General features: G+C 34.4%; 1 protein-coding gene across 4 annotated transcripts in view; it reads right to left on the bottom strand.

Annotated features, from left to right (window-relative positions):
• LOC105229439 (uncharacterized) overlaps positions 1 to 17,832 on the bottom strand; it is a 37,603-nt gene extending 19,771 nt beyond the window's left edge. The window contains exons 1-8 of one of the 4 annotated variants that reach the window (XM_049452908.1): positions 16,766 to 17,832; positions 16,623 to 16,675; positions 16,363 to 16,539; positions 16,122 to 16,284; positions 15,868 to 16,007; positions 10,021 to 10,114; positions 9,832 to 9,960; positions 8,503 to 9,594 (exon numbers count right to left, since the gene is read on the bottom strand). In XM_049452908.1, the coding sequence (XP_049308865.1) occupies positions 9,475 to 9,594; positions 9,832 to 9,960; positions 10,021 to 10,114; positions 15,868 to 16,007; positions 16,122 to 16,284; positions 16,363 to 16,539; positions 16,623 to 16,675; positions 16,766 to 16,831 (942 nt within the window). In that variant the 5' untranslated portion in view covers positions 16,832 to 17,832 and the 3' untranslated portion in view covers positions 8,503 to 9,474. Of the gene's footprint in view, positions 1 to 8,502; positions 9,595 to 9,831; positions 9,961 to 10,020; positions 10,115 to 15,867; positions 16,008 to 16,121; positions 16,285 to 16,362; positions 16,540 to 16,622; positions 16,676 to 16,707 lie in introns of those variants that run through there. The other 3 variants (XM_049452907.1, XM_049452909.1, XM_049452910.1) reach the window with 3 other exon arrangements.
• Between the last annotated feature and the right edge of the window lie 897 nt (positions 17,833 to 18,729).

Raw genomic sequence — 18,729 nt, 5'->3', positions numbered from 1 at the left:
TGAATTTTTATTTTTTTTTTATGCATGTAATATTTTTGTTTAATAACGTTAAATAAAAGCAAAAATACCAAATAATACTTTTTTCTAAAATAATATACTTGTATTAGTTACATATGTTAGGGACACCATATACCAAGTTTTATTTTTTTAATATATTTGTTTTTTTCTTTACTAACAAGTTTGCCTCTTAATGGAAATTGTAGTGCCTATTTTGTTGAAAGAAAAATAGAAAAAAATCTGCTTAAATTAAAATTGTATATAGTAAATCTTTTCAACTCACTAATATTTGGTTGTAAAGTCTTTATTATTTATTACATCTATACATCTATACACCGACGTTGCTTGGGGTCTATTAGATCCTGACCAAATTTGTGTTCGACTTTATGGACTTCTTTTAAAATTTCCGAAAAGATTTTCGATTGGATTCAGGTCCAGTGGTGTCCTAATGCCTGATGTTTTGGGTCATTATCCTGTTTGAACGTTCTTTTTATAAACATTTCCTAGCTGGACAATGATAACATAACATCCTTCAACAGGTTTATATACCCTGTTCGGTTCATGATGGTATGTATCAACTATCTTACGAAACCTACACATAGCACGGAAACCAAACCCATACCATAACGCTTAGACCTCCATGTTTAAGAAGTATTTAATTTTTTACATGGAATGATATTATGTGTTTAGTAGTGGACGAACATTCTGTTCCTCCAAAAAAAAAAATAAATTTGTTTTCATTGGTCCACATCACATTCGCCCATTTTTTGATGGCATGAAATGTTCTTTTGCGAACAATATTTTTGCATTGATATGTTTCTTCGTCGAAAAAGTTTCTTTCAAGGTTCTTCTTATCTTCCATTTGTTTTCAAATAGCGTCCAATGATTTGTAAGAGTGGTAAGCGACAATTTAATTTTTTTTTTACAATTTGAGGGTGGTTAGGACTTGATCTGTCTGTCCATTAATATTGAATTTTATACATTTTCCTAAACGATTCTCTGTTTTATCATTGAATTTTACAACAATGCATATTATTGTGGAGCCGTATACCAATATAGCTTCGATTTCCCGTAGGTTCTGGCTTGTTTCTTTAGCTTTATTATCAATTACCGCTTTTCAATAAAACAACTTCTTACGCTACCTACTAAAAATAAAAGAGCACTGGGATTTCAAAAAAGGTAAATGTTCAGCAGAGCGGCTTTTCCGAAAACGAGCACCAATTTTCACGGTAAATGTCTTAAAATATTCGTTTTTAATTCCGATTCACGAATATATATGGCGCGTTGTCTATTTTTAATGCTTTTTGTAATAAAAACAATAATAAATATCATGATTTTGCACGATATTTACGCTATAAATGGCATCACTGTTCGAAATTCAATTGCGCACTAGTGACACAAGCAGTGATCGGGTTTGAAAAATCGATACTCTCGATATTCGAGACTAAACAAAAATTGATAAAAATGAGATACATAACAGAAAAATAATAATAATTGGAAAAATAAAAGGAAATTAAAATGTCGATATTCTCAATATTCGAGCGCTCGAAAAAAAATATCCCTGGTCGGTCCAAAACCCCGGTGTTCATAATTCTTCTGTGTCCAAATTCTTCTTCTTTCTGCAATAATAATGAATTATAAATTTTCCTATTATGTATTTCTCATTTCTACCAATTCTCGATCAGTCTCGAATATCGAGAGTATCGATAATTCGAAAACAATCGGTAGTGCAAATCAATAATGGCCATTCGAATTTACAACAGTGATGCCGTAATTTCGAACATAACCTTGCCATTTTCGTTGAAGTGAAGTGATTTTAAAGTTTTTCATATTTTTATAAAAATAACAAAAAAAGACAATTTCTCTTATTGATTAACTAAACAACATCAATAATTACGTGTATATAATTTATAGAAAATATATTTTTAACATATAAAGACGTTTTAAGTGCAAAAGTGAATTTTTAATTTCGGAAAATACGATGTTTTTCTATTAAAACAAAGAAAATATTGTTTTTAAAGACACGCGCCATACATATTCGTAAAGTAGAATTAAAAACGAGTATTTTAAGACATTTCCCGTGAAAATTAGTGTACGTTTTCGGAAAAGCCGCTCTCCTGAACATTTACCCAAAAATATACCTCTTTTGACAAATCATTTCTTCAGTATGGTTTACCATTTCACCATAGAAAGATATATTGTATAAACCTGCAAGTGACAAATCATATCATTTACACAGCCGAAAGCTTATAGAATGTCAGAAATTACATTAATAGCGGGATTCTGTAACCAGTCTCTAGTCTCTATTTGAGACATTTTGAGGCAAAGTCTCAATTTCTGACTAGTTACTATTCACTAAACAGTTTCTAGCGTTGGTCTCAAAATATTGAGATTTACCGTGCGATTCTGTAACGTGAGACAGTCTCAAGTCTCTAAATTTGAGATTTTGAGTTAGAGACAATTTTTGAGACTTGAGATGATTTTGCTATTCTGTAAGTGACAGTCTCAAAATCTATTACATTTCATTATTCAGAGATGTTTTTACACTTGAATGAAAATAAATATGTCGATAACATATATTAATTTTTCTATAACATTGTCAAAAAACATATTTATCAATAAAAATGAAAATATATGTTGACTTTGTTTCATAATATTTACGAAATTTATGTAAAATTTATTAATTTTTAACTTTTTCGTGTTTGAGTTGCTTACAAAATATAAAAATACGACAATCGATTAATATCTATGATGATCTCTATTCAGTATATTCAAAATGGCAGACAAGAGCTCTTTTTAGTTTTGTGACCGGCTAACTACCAGGTCTCAATATTTTGAGACTAACGCTAGAGACTGTTTAGTGAATAGTAACTAGTCTCAAATTGAGACTTTGCCTCAAAATGTCTCAAATAGAGACTAGAGACTGGTTACAGAATCCCGCTATTAGTAGTTAGCAGGCCCCAAAACTAAAAAGAGCTCTTGTCTGCCATTTTTAATATCCTGAATAGAGATCATCATAGATATTAATCGATTGTCGTTTCTCTATATTTTGTAACCAACTCAAACACGAAAAGATGAAAAATAAATCAATTTTACATAAATTTCGTAAATATTATGAAACAAAGTCAACACATATTTTTATTTTTATGGATAAAGATGTTTTTTAACTATGTTAAAGAAAATTTAATATTTGTTATCGACATATTTATTCTCATTCAAGTACAAAAAAAGCAAAAACATCTCTGAATAATGAAATGTAATAGATTTTGTGACTGTCACTTACAGAATAGCAAAATCATCTCAAGTCTCAAAAATTGTCTCTACCTCAAAATCTCAAGATTAGAGACTTGAGACTGTCTCACGTTACAGAATCGCACGGTAAGAATGCCATAGAATGAGGGAGACACTAGGGAGGCTAGGCACTTCATTACAGTTTCCTAAATATTCTGCTACTAAAACGGCCAAATGCCTTAAAAAAGGCAAGAGTGTGTTGCCGTGTTATGCTATCCAATTTATTACTTTAAGTACGTTTTTTTTTTTTAATTTTCAAATATATTTCGATTATTAAAATTCATAAAGATGTAATTTACTTAGTTTTTATTAAAATTTTATGTATCTATCAAAACATTGGTAAATCTTTACTACAACAAGGGTGAAACTATTGGGCATTCCTGATGGGTGAACACTCAAAAAATATCGGTAAGCGCCTATATTGCAACCTTTTACTATTTTTAAGTCCTTTTATTTAAATCTCTGTGCCAAAAATCATCTAAAGTAGTTGTCCAAAAAATTACGAACGAGAGCAAAAATTTAAAGCTTTTTAATATTTCAATCGATTGTGGCAACTCCATTCGGTTTTATTTCAAAAATTTAAGCAAACATGGTAAGCTATGTGTTTGTTTTTTTTGTAGATATGTCTAGAATGTGAAATATTGAGTAAGATTACCGTTATATTGCTCTTTTCTTGGCGTCAGTGCTCTTTTTCAATGTTTATCATTCACTTTTTACCAAGTGGAAAAACGACTTACGCTGAGCTTTCGTAATTTATAATTTTAAATAATTAAGAATATTGTCGAAATTTATTGCCTAAATAAAGATAAATATATTAAAAGAAAAGGTAAGTACAAAAATAAGAAATCGTTGTCAAAAACAGGTTCGTTTCCTAATTGAAGTTTTTATAAAGGAAATGAGTAGGAAAAGTGACATTTCATTAGAAAAGAAAATGAAAGTTGTAGCTCTTTTGAAAGAAGAAGGTTCGAAATTGCCAAAACTGTTGGTATTTCTAAAACATCAGTGGCTGAAAAAAAAGCTTATTGAAGTTCCTTACGAGAATATGATTAGTGACAATAATAGCTCAAACTGCGGGAGAAAGTGAGTAACAAGTGGAAGGGAAGATCGCCTAATCGTAAGAAAAGCGCTAAAATAATAGAACTGCGTCAGCGCAAAGTATGTTACAAAACATTAGAAGCGCTGGCGTTAAGATAACTCTTCATATTCTACGCAAAAGATTTTACGAAAAAAATTAAAATGCAGGAAACCAGCGAAGAAGCCAAAATTAACGGATTTGATGCGTCGACGTCGAGTGTTGTGGGCTAAGCTGCACAAAATTTATGATTCAAGATGTTGGAGCAAGGTACGTTTCTAAAATATTTACATTCTTTTAAATTTATTTCCTTTTTTATTTATTTTTTTTACTAACAATAGTAAGCATATTAAAATTGTATTTAACATTTTTTAAAGGTTATTTTTAGCGATGAATGTCGTTTGGAAGCAGTGACTGAGACGGCAAATTACGTTCGCAGAAGAAAGGGGGAATGATATTCTAGCTCCTGTGTTCTTCCCAGGGTAAAACACCCGCCTTCAGTGATGATTTGGGGCTGCATTTCTGCAGAAGGTCCTGGTCCTCTACAATTCATTGAAGGCACAATGCGATCTGTTCAGTACTTAAAGATACGTTGATGCCTCATGTTAACCAACTTAACTTTCCGCCAGAAGAATATACCTTTATGCAAGATGGGGCTCCATGCCATACAGCTAGAAACATCATGAATGTCCTAAATGAATTGCATTTGAAAGTCCTGCCTTGGCCTGGCAATTCTCCGGACCTAAATCCAATCGAGATCTGTTGGGCATAGCTTAAACGACTGGTCTATGAACGAAGTAACACAGCAATTGACATTTTAAAGTGAAACATTGAAGATGTCTGCACAAATAACGTCGAAGTGCACAGCATGATACAAAAATGCATTCAAAGCTTGCCTGATAGAATAAAGCCTGTGTTAAAAAATAAGGGCGGAGCGACAAAATATTGAATATGATTCAATACAAAAATATAATAATTTAAGTTTAATGTATATAGCATATAAAAAATAATTTTTTTCTGAAATTCGCCAAATATTTATGTTTTTATTAATGATTAAAGTTAGAACTCTGCATATTTTTTCTTCGTTCGTAATTTAGAATGTAGAAGTTCACGCGGGGTTTGGGACCCGCCACGTAAAAAAAACCCAATGAAAAATCAACAAAAGCCTCGGATGAGAGACCCCTCTTTTGATGACGACCATGGCAAACGAATTAAGGACTATGATTTGAGGGCATGCACCTGGAATGTCCGGTCACTTAATTGGGAAGGTGCCGCTGCCCAGCTGGTTGATGTCCTCGTGAAAATAAAGGCTCACATCACCGCAGTGTGACTTTAGACCTGGAAAATCAACAACCGACCAGATATTCACCATGCGCCGAATCTTGGAAAAGACCCGTGAAAGGAGAATCGACACACACCACCTCTTCGTCGATTTCAAAGCTGCTTTCGACAGCACGAAAAGGAGATGCCTTTATGCCGCGATGTCTGAATTTGGTATCCCCGCAAAACTAATACGGCTGTGTAAGCTGACGTTAAGCAATACCAAAAGCTCCGTCAGAATCGGGAAGGATCTCTCCGAGCCGTTCGATACCAAACGAGATTTCAGACAAGACGATTCCCTATCGTGCGACTTTTTCAGAAAGACTTTCTGGAGAAAATAGTTCGAGCTGCAGAACTAAATAGAGAAGGTACCATCTTCTATAAGAGTGTACAACTGCTGGCGTATGCCGATGATATTAACAGTCATAACTTTGAAGTCGTAGATAATTTCGTCTATCTTAGAACCAGCGTAAACACCACCAACCATGTCAGCCTGGAAATTCAACGCAGGATTACTCTTGCCAACAGGTGCTACTTCGGACTGAGTAGGCAATTGAGAAGCAAAGTTCTCTCTCGATGAACAAAAACCAAACTTATAAGTCACTCATAATTCCCGTCCTGCTATATGGTGCAGAGGCTTGTACGATGGCAACAACTGATGAGTCGACGTTGCGAGTTTTCGAAAGAAAAGTTCTGCGAAAGATTTATGGTCCTTTGCGCTCTGGCCACGGCGAATATCGCATTCGATTGAACGATGAGCTGTACGAGATATACGACGACATTGACATAGTTCAGCGAATTAAAAGACAGCGGCTCGCTGGCTAGGTCATGTTGTCCGAATGGACGAAAACACTCCAGCTCTGAAAGTATTCGACGCAGTACCCGCCGGGGGAAACAGAGGAAGACCTCCACCCCGTTGGAAGGACCAAGTGGAGAAGGACCTGACTTCGGTTGGAATATCCAATTAGCGCCACGTAGCGAAAAGGAGAAACGACTGGCGCGCGGTTGTTAACTCGGCTATTATCGCGTAAGCGGTGTCTACGCCAATTAACCTTCCTATACCCGCGCACATGTCTGTGAGACCGACGAAACTGTTTTTCGTACATATTTTTTTTTGGAAAGTTTTGGAAAGACTGATAGTCATTAAAGTAATACATAATTTACGCTAACAACTGATATTTTTTGTTTTTTTACATCATTTAGTTCCTATAAAATAAAAAAAATATAAACGGTTTTATAGAAAAATAAAAAGGTAAGAGGAGTCAAAGTCTCGGTCTGTCACACCGTGCGCGGGTATAGGTGTTAAAACATTTGGCGCGGGTATAGGAAGGTTAAGAAGAAGAAAAATACGTTATAGAAAAGACAGTGGAAGCTAATGTAACGGATTTTTTCGTTTTTATAATGTTTATTGTTCCAAAATAATCAGTGATCATTTGTGACCCATTTCGTTCTCTACTTTTTTAAATAATAGGCATGGAAATTTCCAAATTAATGGATAAAGTTTATTGTCATTCGAAAGAACATTATCTCTTTCAAATGTTGGCTGAAGCTACCTCTCAGAAGCGGAATTGTCCACATAGAATTTCGACTACACATAGCCCCACAGGAAAAAGTCTAACGGAGTGATATCAGACGATCTTGGGGGCCAATCGACCGGCCCAAAATGTGAGATTATCTGCACTCTCAATCTCTCAAGTGGCGCCATCATATTGAAACCAAATGTCGATGATTCCATCGGCCCACAAACCACACTAAACTGTTATTTTTTCTGGATGATATGGCTTCAGTTCTTGCACAAGCTGTGTTTTGTACGCTATCAATTTAAGATCTCGACGTAAAATACGCCAAGTCATTTTATATGTCCGAGTTGCTGCGAACGGCGCCGCATCAACTTACCACGATCTTCGTGTACACTTTCAGCTTTGGCTGCTATATTTTCGTGGTCTATTGGGTCGAATATTATCCAATGAGTTTCAAGTTGGATGATGGTGTTGCGAATAGTACACTCAGTAGCCGAATATGTTGACCATAAATTGAGTGTGTTGAGCATAAGTTGAGCGAAGCGCAAGAAACACAGACAGAGCGTAAATTTTCGCAATAAAGTTGAACGATTTGTAAAGACTTACTTTCCAGGATGAAATGCCAAACAATATTGAACAAAAATAATATGACAGCATGACACGACTAAAGCATGATTTGTTAAATACGGCTATTGAAAAAAGTATCTCTCTCCTGGATCGTGAACACAACTGTATATTATATTTCAAATCTCCTCTCTTTCATTAAAGTGAAGCTTTTTAGCCTAATGGAGTTATTGTACACAAACATGTAACATGTTTGGTTTATGGCTAGGAATAAGAGATATGTTTTTACTACTTCTGAAGAAACTTATCGCTTACTAAATTTTTTCAAAAATATGTGCAAAACTTAAAAAATTGAAAAGGAAGCATCTGAAGTCAAAAATTAAGGACTTATTTTTAAGGAATTTTTTTCAAATCCGCGAAGAAATAAAAAAATTAAAAATGAAATAACCGAATGTATATTTGCACTCAGTGAAAAAAACCCACGCACTCTACAGAGTGCTTTTATATAGGCCAAAACTTGGATTCATATTATTCTAAGATAAACATTTTACTTTGAGGGTCAACCACTTCTATTTAGTTTATGTTTCGAATATTTTTATATAAAAAACTTATAGTTTAACACTTGTTATAGTTAAAAATGTAAAAACACACACATAACAAACCACAGAAGTAAATTTTGTTATGAACAATAATGTAATTTTTAAACAAGTTATTTACATATTTTATGTTTTATATGATTATTTAGCATTAGAATACATAACGAATCAAAATAACATATTTTGTATAAAAAAATTCTTAGTATTTTGTAGAACACCACCTCCTCCTAAGAACCTCGGCTATTTGTTTAGGCATGGATTCCAAAAAGCGCTAAAGATAATTTTTATTAATTTCTTCATTCTGCACAGCGTCAACAATGTTTTCTATTTCTTTTCGACTTTTTGGACGCTTTTCTCTTATCATTTTGCCCACCATTTTGCCAAATAATGCCAGCAGTTCTCAATTAGATTGAGATCTGAACTGTTTCCTGGCCACGTGAATAGGGTCTATCCCATAAAAATCTTTTTGTTTTGAAACTTGTAAGTGTTTGTAATAAACTATTGAAAAATCTATTTCAATATTTTTGTGCTTTGGTTACCGCTTTGGCTCTATGACAAGGGGCTGAAATATCCTGAAAATAAACTTTTTGGGCGTGTTTGGACAGCTGTTCAATAATTGGCAAAACGCTTTCTCTCAAAATTCCAATTTATATTTCGGCATTCATAGTTTTTTTTTTTTGAATAATTAGCGGCCCAACACCACACTTGGTTACAGCTCCCACACCATTAAATAAGGCGAATGCTTTACGGTGGACCAAACACAGGGTTCCAAAAAACGCTCCCCTTTCCTACCACGCACTGTGGCATTTCCGTCGGGTTCCAACAAATTAAATTTTGATTCATTGGAAAAAATAACATTTCCCCAATCTGATGTAGTCCAAGTTTTGTATAATTTTACCCACTCTAGTCGGTATTTCTTCATTCGTATAATGAGAAGTGGCTTTTTGGCTGGACGTCGCGCTCGGAATCCAAGATTATTCAGCACATTTTGTATAGAACTTGTAGTTATTTTTACCCCAGTGGTTTCGTTAAATGTTGCATTGGTTGTTCCAGCAGTTTGAAAGCGATCATTAATGCACATTTCACGAGCTTTTTGACCTTTGGATAATTTATTTTATATAAAGCTACGATTTCTGCTTTCTTTTTTGTTGACACCACCATGTTCAACTTTATTAGTTTTCACAACTGATCCCAAAGAAAAAACCACAAATTCTGTAATAAACACGTGCGGACGCTAACGGTTTTAAAAATAAAGGTAAAATAATGTACTCACGTGACAAAACAGCTAAATTAGGCAAATAGTGAATTTTGAGCAAATAGTGGCAGATCAAAATAGGATTATTAGAAAATTTTCAACTGCGTGGGTTTTTTTTTCGGCGAGAGTAATTTTGGATAATTTTAATTTTACATATCTACTGTTCATTCATGAATTCAATTCAATAATAAATTAATTTTAAGTTTTGTTACCCACCTTTCGTTTTTCCTCTTCTTGTTGATTATTCAAGATTTCACTATTACAATTTTCCATAATTTTCACTTCTTCATCGAACAAGACTTTTTTATTTTTCCAGCGTATTATCTGATTTTCTGTAATTTGCTCCTGAAATTAAAATTAGGTATTTAGAGAAATTTCTTAACATGTTCTTTAATTATTATCTACCGTAAGCTCTTTTTGTTGAAACAGCTTCTTATTTCTCTCTGCGACTTTCCTTCGTGCAAGATGTGATCCGTTCATTAGTGTGTGAAACATGTCTCTGTAATATTGTATGAAGGTATCAATTAAGGATCTTGGGCAACTAACTTAATTCTTTTGAATTAACGAATTCGATGAACGCAATTTTCGAGGACTTTTTCCACAAATCATAAGTCATGAATGGCACGTTGAATTTTTAATTCTAAAGCTTGAAGAGAGTCTGACTTATTGTTAAAGACCAATGTCTTCAAATAGCCCCGCAAGAAGTATTCTTAAGGTGTTAAATCACCATAAATGGTTATCATCAGCTTCATTTCGAAAGAAGTACGGAGTAATGGTTGTTCAAGAATAACTTGTGGATTTTCTTTGCACCAAAATCGACAGTTTTGTTTATTTACCACACCACTCAGATGAATGTGAGCCTAATCGGAGAATTTTTGCTGGTATCGTTGTCGTTTTCAAGTCCAAATGTCTTCAGTTTTTGACTGAGAAGAATTTTATAAGGATACAAGCCCAAGTTCTTTCTCAAAATACGGTAGTGATTTGAGACAGTCCAAATTCTTGAGAACGTCCTGGAATCGACAAATTGTGGTGTTCGGTCATTGGAACGAATTCATTCCCGATTATAAGAATTTGGAATATTGGGTTTACGGGTTTCAAAAAATCGATTTTTCTATTGTCTTATTAAATTCTACAACAATATTCAAGTTGATCCGAGTAATAGTTACGTAGATACAGTGTTGAGAACTTGTGCACTTTTGTCCCACTTTGATTGTCACTCAAATCTTTAAACGCGTTTTTCTCGAATCTGTTTTTAAAGTCGGTAGGCAAGATTGAGAACCAATCTTCATGACATTTTACATAGGTCCTTGAGATACAATTCTTAAAGACTCAGACGAATGCTTTTTTTCGATTGCAACTATTTGGAAAAAAATGTCGCGAAATTTTTACCGAAATTTATTTTTTTTTTAATATTTGCCAAAATCCAATTTTCAGTTTTTTGCTTTGTCCAAGTTCTAAGCAAAGCTTTTAACTAAAACACGTATTTTTTCACTTTAAATGATCCTGTAAGGATAGGGTTACCATATTCCCTGTTTTGTCAGTGTTTAAATGAGTTAAGCATCTACCCCCTCTACTCGGTAAAACTGGCGCATCCTAATGCTACATCGCAATTCACCACAGCTGATGACACTACAGCACAACTCAACACGTCTACGCCAACCCACTCAACAAAAAGGATGGGCAAAGGGAAAGCAGGCTCACTTCGTTACACACAATTCGAACAACACATTCGCCTGTGCTCTGCGCCGCGTTAGCTTTCTACGCTAATTTACTTGATACCAATCGACAACAATCCTATGCGCATATCAACATACGTTTTTCTTCCGTCACCGATCTCGCGCGCTGTAATTACCTTATAAACTGAAGGAGAATCAGACATTGGCGGAATTCCAATCGACAAATCCTTTTGTTATTCTCGGAACCGTTTGTATATACAATTATTTTTATTGTAACGTAATAACTTTATAATAATAAAATAAAATTTAATCCGAAATAAATCGCATTTTAAATTATAAATGGTACTTAACGCGAGTGTAAGTGCTTTATTAATGATCTAAATTGTAGTGGGTATTCCCACGAATTGGGCATCCAATTAAACAGTCAGGAAATTCCCTGATTTTGACCTTCGGCACTGTTTCCCTGATTTTCGTGAAAAATGTACTGATTTATTTTCTTGTTCGCGGTCGAAGACTAAAGCCATTATCAACAGTTTTTTGGCTCCCCATTCTGTTGGAGTCGTGGTAAAAGACTTGAAAGAAATCCCTTTTTGTAGCATCAGTACAAATGCTTCCAATCATAGAAATCACAAACTTTTCCCTTTAACTAGTCAATATTTCAATTACAAAAAAGATGACATCCAAGTTAAGTTATAAGACTTGCAAGAAACTATCAGCTTTTGTAGCCGATAATGCCCCTGTCAATTTCGGTGGATTGAATCGAGAAAGTTCCCAAATGTTTTTTCTTTGTTAAAAAGAGATTTCAATCCTGGGCTTTTTGAAATCGGATTGAAATCATAGCCTTCAAATTGTTAAAATTTTTCAATTTACACTTTGAACTAAAAACTGTTTCTTTCCAAACGAGGTGGCTTAAGTGCTGAACACATAGAGCGCGACAGACTGCAAGCGATATCTGTCAAATATTAAAATACACACGTTCTTAAGACACAGTTATTTAGACAGCTGCACGACTACACGTCTGCAGGCTTTCAGTTGTCGCTATCGCTAATTTAAAAATATTTTAATATTTAGCCGATGACAGGAGTGAGCTCCTCTGCTCTCTAGGAAAGGGAGGAGAGGGAGGAGACCAATATGTAATATGTAAAACTATTCAAACCTCTAACAAGCCTGACGTTATTTTACAAATAAAAGCTCTGCTATATCATTTGTAATAACAATTGATAATTCAAAACAATTAAATTTACCTATTTACTTATTTTTTGCATACAAAATTTCACTTCATAAAATATTAAAATTTCATTGAAGTGAAAGGTATCAGTATGGCCACAACGAAATATTGTACATGCAAAATGTACAGCTGTGCAAACGTTCATGTAGGAGGATTCACGACGCCATTTACAGTTCACTGTCGTGCTGCCATGTCGTGTCGCTCTCAACATGTTCAGCTCTTTAGTTTCCGGGACGGATCCACGGGGGAGGAACTGAGGGAGAGTTCTTGTCCGGAAACAAATAACTGCAAAAAACGAAGCTCAAAGCAGAAGTAGCGCTTTATCAACAACAATGGAAAAACAAAATGACTACGAGAACACAAATGCTTTTTCCTTAGAAACCCTCAGCATTTGCGATAAGGATATACATTTATCCGTCGATTCATATTCTCCTTCACGTACTGTGCACTTTGCCAGCCACAAATGCTAGCGCTGAACGATCTTTTTCTTCTTTGCGCCGAATCAAGACTTGGCTCAGAACAACGACGCTTCAGAAAAGATTGAACGGCTTAGCACTCCTCAACAAAAGCTAGGACATAACTGTGGAACCAGAAGATATACTCGTAATAGAAAGATTTAGTAAAATGAGCAAACACCGTATTGGTTTTATGCTGTACATTAAATGTTGAAATATTGGTTGTCAAAAAAGTCTTGCGATATTTTTATTGATTTTTTTTTTATTGAAATTGAAATGAATTTTTGATGACTCATGCCCAGCTCTTGACCGATGCTACGGCTGCTACTATGCCGGTCTCTTTCGACCAATTCAGCGATTTTATCGTAATTTTCGACGACAGGCCTTCCGGAGCGTGGCGCATCTTCGACCACCTCTACACCAGAACGAAAACGTTAAAACCATCGTTGTGCGGTGGAAATGGAAACTGTATCGGGTCCATAAACTGCACAAATTTTATTGGCGGCTTGAGATGCATTTTTGCCTTTATCGTAGTAGTACTGTAAAATATGCCGTATTTTCTCTATATTTTGCTCCATGCTTGCGACGCTATAACTCACGAACGACTTAAAAGAAACGACAATCAATCAAACACGTGTTAGCGCGTGAAATGAGCTTTCCAAAAAGGACCCGATGCGACGAATAAAACTAGAACTACGCGCTTTCAGCGCCAACTAGCGAAAATACCGCAAAACTTTTTTGACAACCTAAAATATATAAAAAATAAAATTATAGTTTAAAGTTAAACATTTCTCAAATCAATTACAAAATCATAAAGTTCCCCTTCCAAAAAACTATTCTGGATCCGCCCCTGTTTAGTTTATTTCCAGTAGTAAAGAATCTTGAAAAAGTTAGTCTGTTGAAGTCGTATTTTTAATCGATTGAGAAACCCTCCGCATTTTTGCATTCTTTTATATTCAATGACTTTGCTAAATCTTTTTTTTTTTTTTTGTACATGCTCACATGTCCATTTTTCAATCGAAATTGGCATCGATCGAGAAAGAAAAAAATTGCATTTTGGAAATCAATTCTATAATTGATAAAGTTGTCAACGCTTTGCACAGAGAATTGAACAAAATTTCATTCCTTTCACTTTAACCACCACACTCATAGCTTTGAATATTAAGGGAAAACGTGAAGAATGTGCAAACTTTCGAGAAAATGTTTTTATGACTTATCAAGAACCGTTGGGCTATTTACTGAAATGGACTGCATCACGTCCGAATTCAAAACATTTCGTTGGTTACAATTTTCATCTGAGTCTGAATTAAAAGTGAAATATGAAGAAGTTGTTGAGACGATTCAGTTTTTAGAATCGAAAAATGTTCATATTGACGACAACAAATTGATCGATCAGTTGGCAAATTTGAATGCGTTCTTGAAATCGAGAAAAGAGGATCAAGAAATATCAGACGAAAGTTTTTTGCGCGATCTGTTAATGACCAGCTGTGTCAATTTGCAACATATGCAACGGGACTGATTTTGACTGAGACGGATATGGTAACCCTATGTAAGGAGTTATTCTGTCAACGCGGGAGTTAACGACATAGCCTCGCTCCGGGTCACACACTCCCATACATCTTATCTTTTAATATACATCCCGAACGAACTATGTAAACCGATGATTGACATGCACTATCAGTCGAACAATAGAAATGGACTATTGTTACAATACCAACCAAACATACATTATCTAGAAATGCATTCTCAACATACTATAAACGACAAACATCTGGCAATGGAATAATCCACTGCGATAACCTCCGCATCTCTTCTACTTGTATAACAAACAAGTGATAGCAAGATAACAGATATCAAATTACAACAAAGAAGTTTCAAGCAGATAACAGCAGCCGCATTTCATTAGTATAAATAGCTGTAAGATCTTATATTAAAATCAGTTCTTAAGAATATCAATAAAGACACGCATTTCGGCGTAGAAATAAAATTGTTTTCTTAAACTCATATCGTGAAAACGATATTAACTCGGGCGCATGTTTTTCAAGGGGTCACCGGAAATGGCATCGCAATGATCGAGTTTAAAATATTTTTTTCCAAATATTTCAGAATTTTTTTGCAATTTTTTTGTATGAAAAAATTGTGTTCATGAAATTTGTCCGGTTATAAATACTGTCCGCAATGGGGAATTTCGAATTTTACAATTATATTTATAGAACTCATATTCATATTCTATGCTATATAATTGAAATGTATATAAAAAATTATATACCCAGATTATTTAGCCTTGGCACAAAGTCTTAATAAAGCTTTCAATACATACAGCAGGAAAAGTTCGCAAATAAAAATGCTGTTATTATACCCTGAGCAGGGTATATTTACGGAGACGTATGTATGTATATACATAAATGTACTTAAGTATATGTAAATGATCAGCATAATGAGCTGAGCTGCTTTAGCTACGTCCGTATGTCTGCAATGCAATGCAGATTGGATAACTATAGCATATAGCTACCGTACAAACTAAACAATCGGAATCAAGTTCTTGTAAGCAACCTTTTGTATTGTGAATGGTACTTAGCTTCTGTGCAACAGAAGTCAGACAATAATCCGTGCGAACTTTCGTGAAGATATCAAAAATGAGCAGCTTCTTGGGGAGAAAAGAACGTGTGTATAATTTCATATCGATATCGCAAAAACTTGGAGAATAGTTCGCGTTTATACTGACAGACGGACATAGCTAAATCGATTCAGCTCGTCATGGAGAACATTTATATATATGTATATATTTTGTAGGGAATAAATATATAAATTATATACAATACATACTTATGTGTATATTTGTATAGGAATATACATATACATATATAATTATAATATTTCGCGAAATACTTACTCCTTTGCGAACTGTTCTCGAGTTGCTTGTTCTGCAACTTTGTTGTTCTTCCTTTGACACTCGTAATTTTTTATGTTAATGTTCTGATTGATTCCCGCAATCGTTTTGATTAATTTTGTTTCCACAACATCTTGCTTAGCCTACATACATACATGTATACACATATGTATGTCCATTTGTAATTAAAATGCATATATTTAGGAATGTGTTAGGAAAGGCACAATTACTGTTAGTGAAGTCCTTGCGAATTTTACCTTTTCTTCGAAATATCGCCGAGTAACGTCTTCCCATATTAATTCGATCTGCTTTTCTCTTTGCCTCATTGCTTCCTTTTCCTTGATTTGATGCAGTTGGGCTTCTTTGGTATCCAATAGCAGCGCTTTGCTTTGCCAATGCCTCGTTGCCTCACAGTTTTCCCTGCGTAAAATATCCAATAGATACGTAACAAAAATCAGTATGTGTACAATTTAATTTGTGTGCCATATTTAACTGTACATTTCTCTCTGCAAAGCCTTAAGTTGAAGGAACTTATCTTTGTTATGCTCCCGCTGCATTCTCTGGATACCAAACCATTGCACCCTCTTTCTGGCTGCTTCCTCAATACGATTCTTCATGAACAAAGCCAATTCCTCTGAATACCTTAGGTTCTCATACTCTAAATTACATCGTAACCTACATGTATAAATACATACGAATGTATCGGTGCTAAAATATAGTATATGTAAATATGCAAAAAGGCACAAGTCAATACTAACAGGGATCTCCTTTCATTAAGATCATCATGTATGCTTCGTAACCTGTCTTTAACCTGAATTGGAAGTGTATATAATCAATACTTACTTTATGAAATGTAAATGCTGACAATTGATTGATTCTGGGTTGTTTATACTATATTTACCATAGATTTAACATTGCATTTCAAGTTACGAAGATTCGTATGTTGTAAGAACTCGATCATTTCCATTTTTATTATTTTCACGTAATTGATGATATTGAATTTGGAAAAATAACAGTTAAGCTTATAATTTTGTTGTCATAACAACAAAAGAAAATCATTGCGCATATTCAACAACGAAATAAATAATAATAAATGTGTTCATACACACACAGAAATATACAACATACATTAGGTCTCTCCAATGAATAGTTTTCCAACTCTTACCCTCTCAAATGTTTCTAATCGATAAAAAAATCCTCACTAGACATGTGCCTTCTTGCTCAACTCTTAACGGTCGCTTTATTGTTCTTCAGGCGGTAATTACTATTCGAACTTCTTAACGGTCGGGCAATCCAACTTTTCTTCTTAGACCAAGTTCTGAAAAGCATCAGCTTGAAAGACGCAATATTTTTTTTATCTAATGCATGGAATGCCGTTAATGTGTCTTCAATTCCGGCATCTTTTCAAAAATTGTTTGACATAACCACCGAATGGGATAACGAAGATGACATCCATCTTTCAGAGTTACGTTTACAGCTGGCTGATGATACATCTAAAATTCACCCCATTTCAAGTTTGCTTCAAGAAGTAGAACCATTATAGAATTCAGAAATTGAGCAATGGCTTGTTGGACCTACATTGGAGTCCATGAAGTTCACTATGCTGAAGATGATAACTCTACTGAAGGTGAAGAAACAAACGACGTGATCCTCAATATGAAGAAAGTTACGTCGGTGGAGACAATATCAGCATTGAATGTTTGCCTAGAATGGGCAGAGCAAAACAACGCTTCCATAAACGATGTTATGACGCTTCAGAGGCTCAAAAGCAACGTAGTACTGAACAAGCGAGCTTGTACCAAAGATTATATATTAATATTGAAAGCTCTAAATAGTCATGCGCATCGATAATTAATTTGTTGTGTTTATTTTTAACATTTTCTCCGTTTCAAAACGATTTGCGCCATCTCTATTTATTAGCATTCTCTGGTGGTGTTTCACTGTAAAAGAAATATTGAAGCACACAGGGTGGTCTACTTAAATGAAGATCTTTGACTGAAAATTTAACTTATTTCGAACACCCAGTATAATACGGACACAGAGTGGTGCGCATGATTAAAATTCGAAGGTGCATGCACTGTTCTCTTCAACTAAATACGACAATTGCTATCTAGTAAAAAATGTATAACAAGTAGTATAAACGAAAAAACAATAAATCCTCGCTCGTAAAAATATATGAAAGCATTAGCGAATTGTTATTAATGCTTTTGAAAAATAGTTCACTATCAGTTAATCATTACTACTTAAAATGGTAGTATTTAAATTGAAAATTGTTAATATTTAAGTATAAAACATAAATTATTTTTTGCATACTTTGTTCCTGTTAGCTTTAACTCTAGATCGCTATACATATATTTTTCGTCATCAATATTTTGTAAAAATATGTGCAAAACAGATGCTTCATAATTTTATCGTAAAACTGCCACTTACTATCGCAGTGAGCTCGTAATTTCTTCGATCAAATATTCACTCAGAGAAGAGAGTTCACTCGTTGCCTAATGCTCTCTTGACAGTGCAAAAATATTTAGTATGTACAAAAACCATTTGGCAAAGCAAATAATTTTGGTCGCATTCTCTTATTTACGCCGATGGAGTGTCTGAGCGGAATTGCGAATGAATATGCCTATCTCATTTTCTATATTTCATTAACATTCTCTGCTCAACAACAGAGATGCTGTTAATAGCCGGCGATATTGTTAACAGTGTACACCACGAATTAGATAACTGTGGTTACATACTTCTTCTGTGGTGTCGGCTGTTAGCTGTTTAAATTTTCACCTCCAGAGTATTTAGGAAGCAGAGTTGTTCTCGCAGTACTCTTTAAGCTTCTATTTGTATGTACCCCCATACCTACTTACCATCTTC

The sequence above is a fragment of the Bactrocera dorsalis genome, chromosome 3 (assembly GCF_023373825.1).
Source record: "Bactrocera dorsalis isolate Fly_Bdor chromosome 3, ASM2337382v1, whole genome shotgun sequence".
Classification (NCBI taxonomy): Eukaryota; Metazoa; Arthropoda; class Insecta; order Diptera; family Tephritidae; genus Bactrocera; species Bactrocera dorsalis.
The sequence above is the reverse complement of the archived record's forward strand: the minus strand, read 5'-3'. Positions and strand labels throughout refer to the sequence as shown.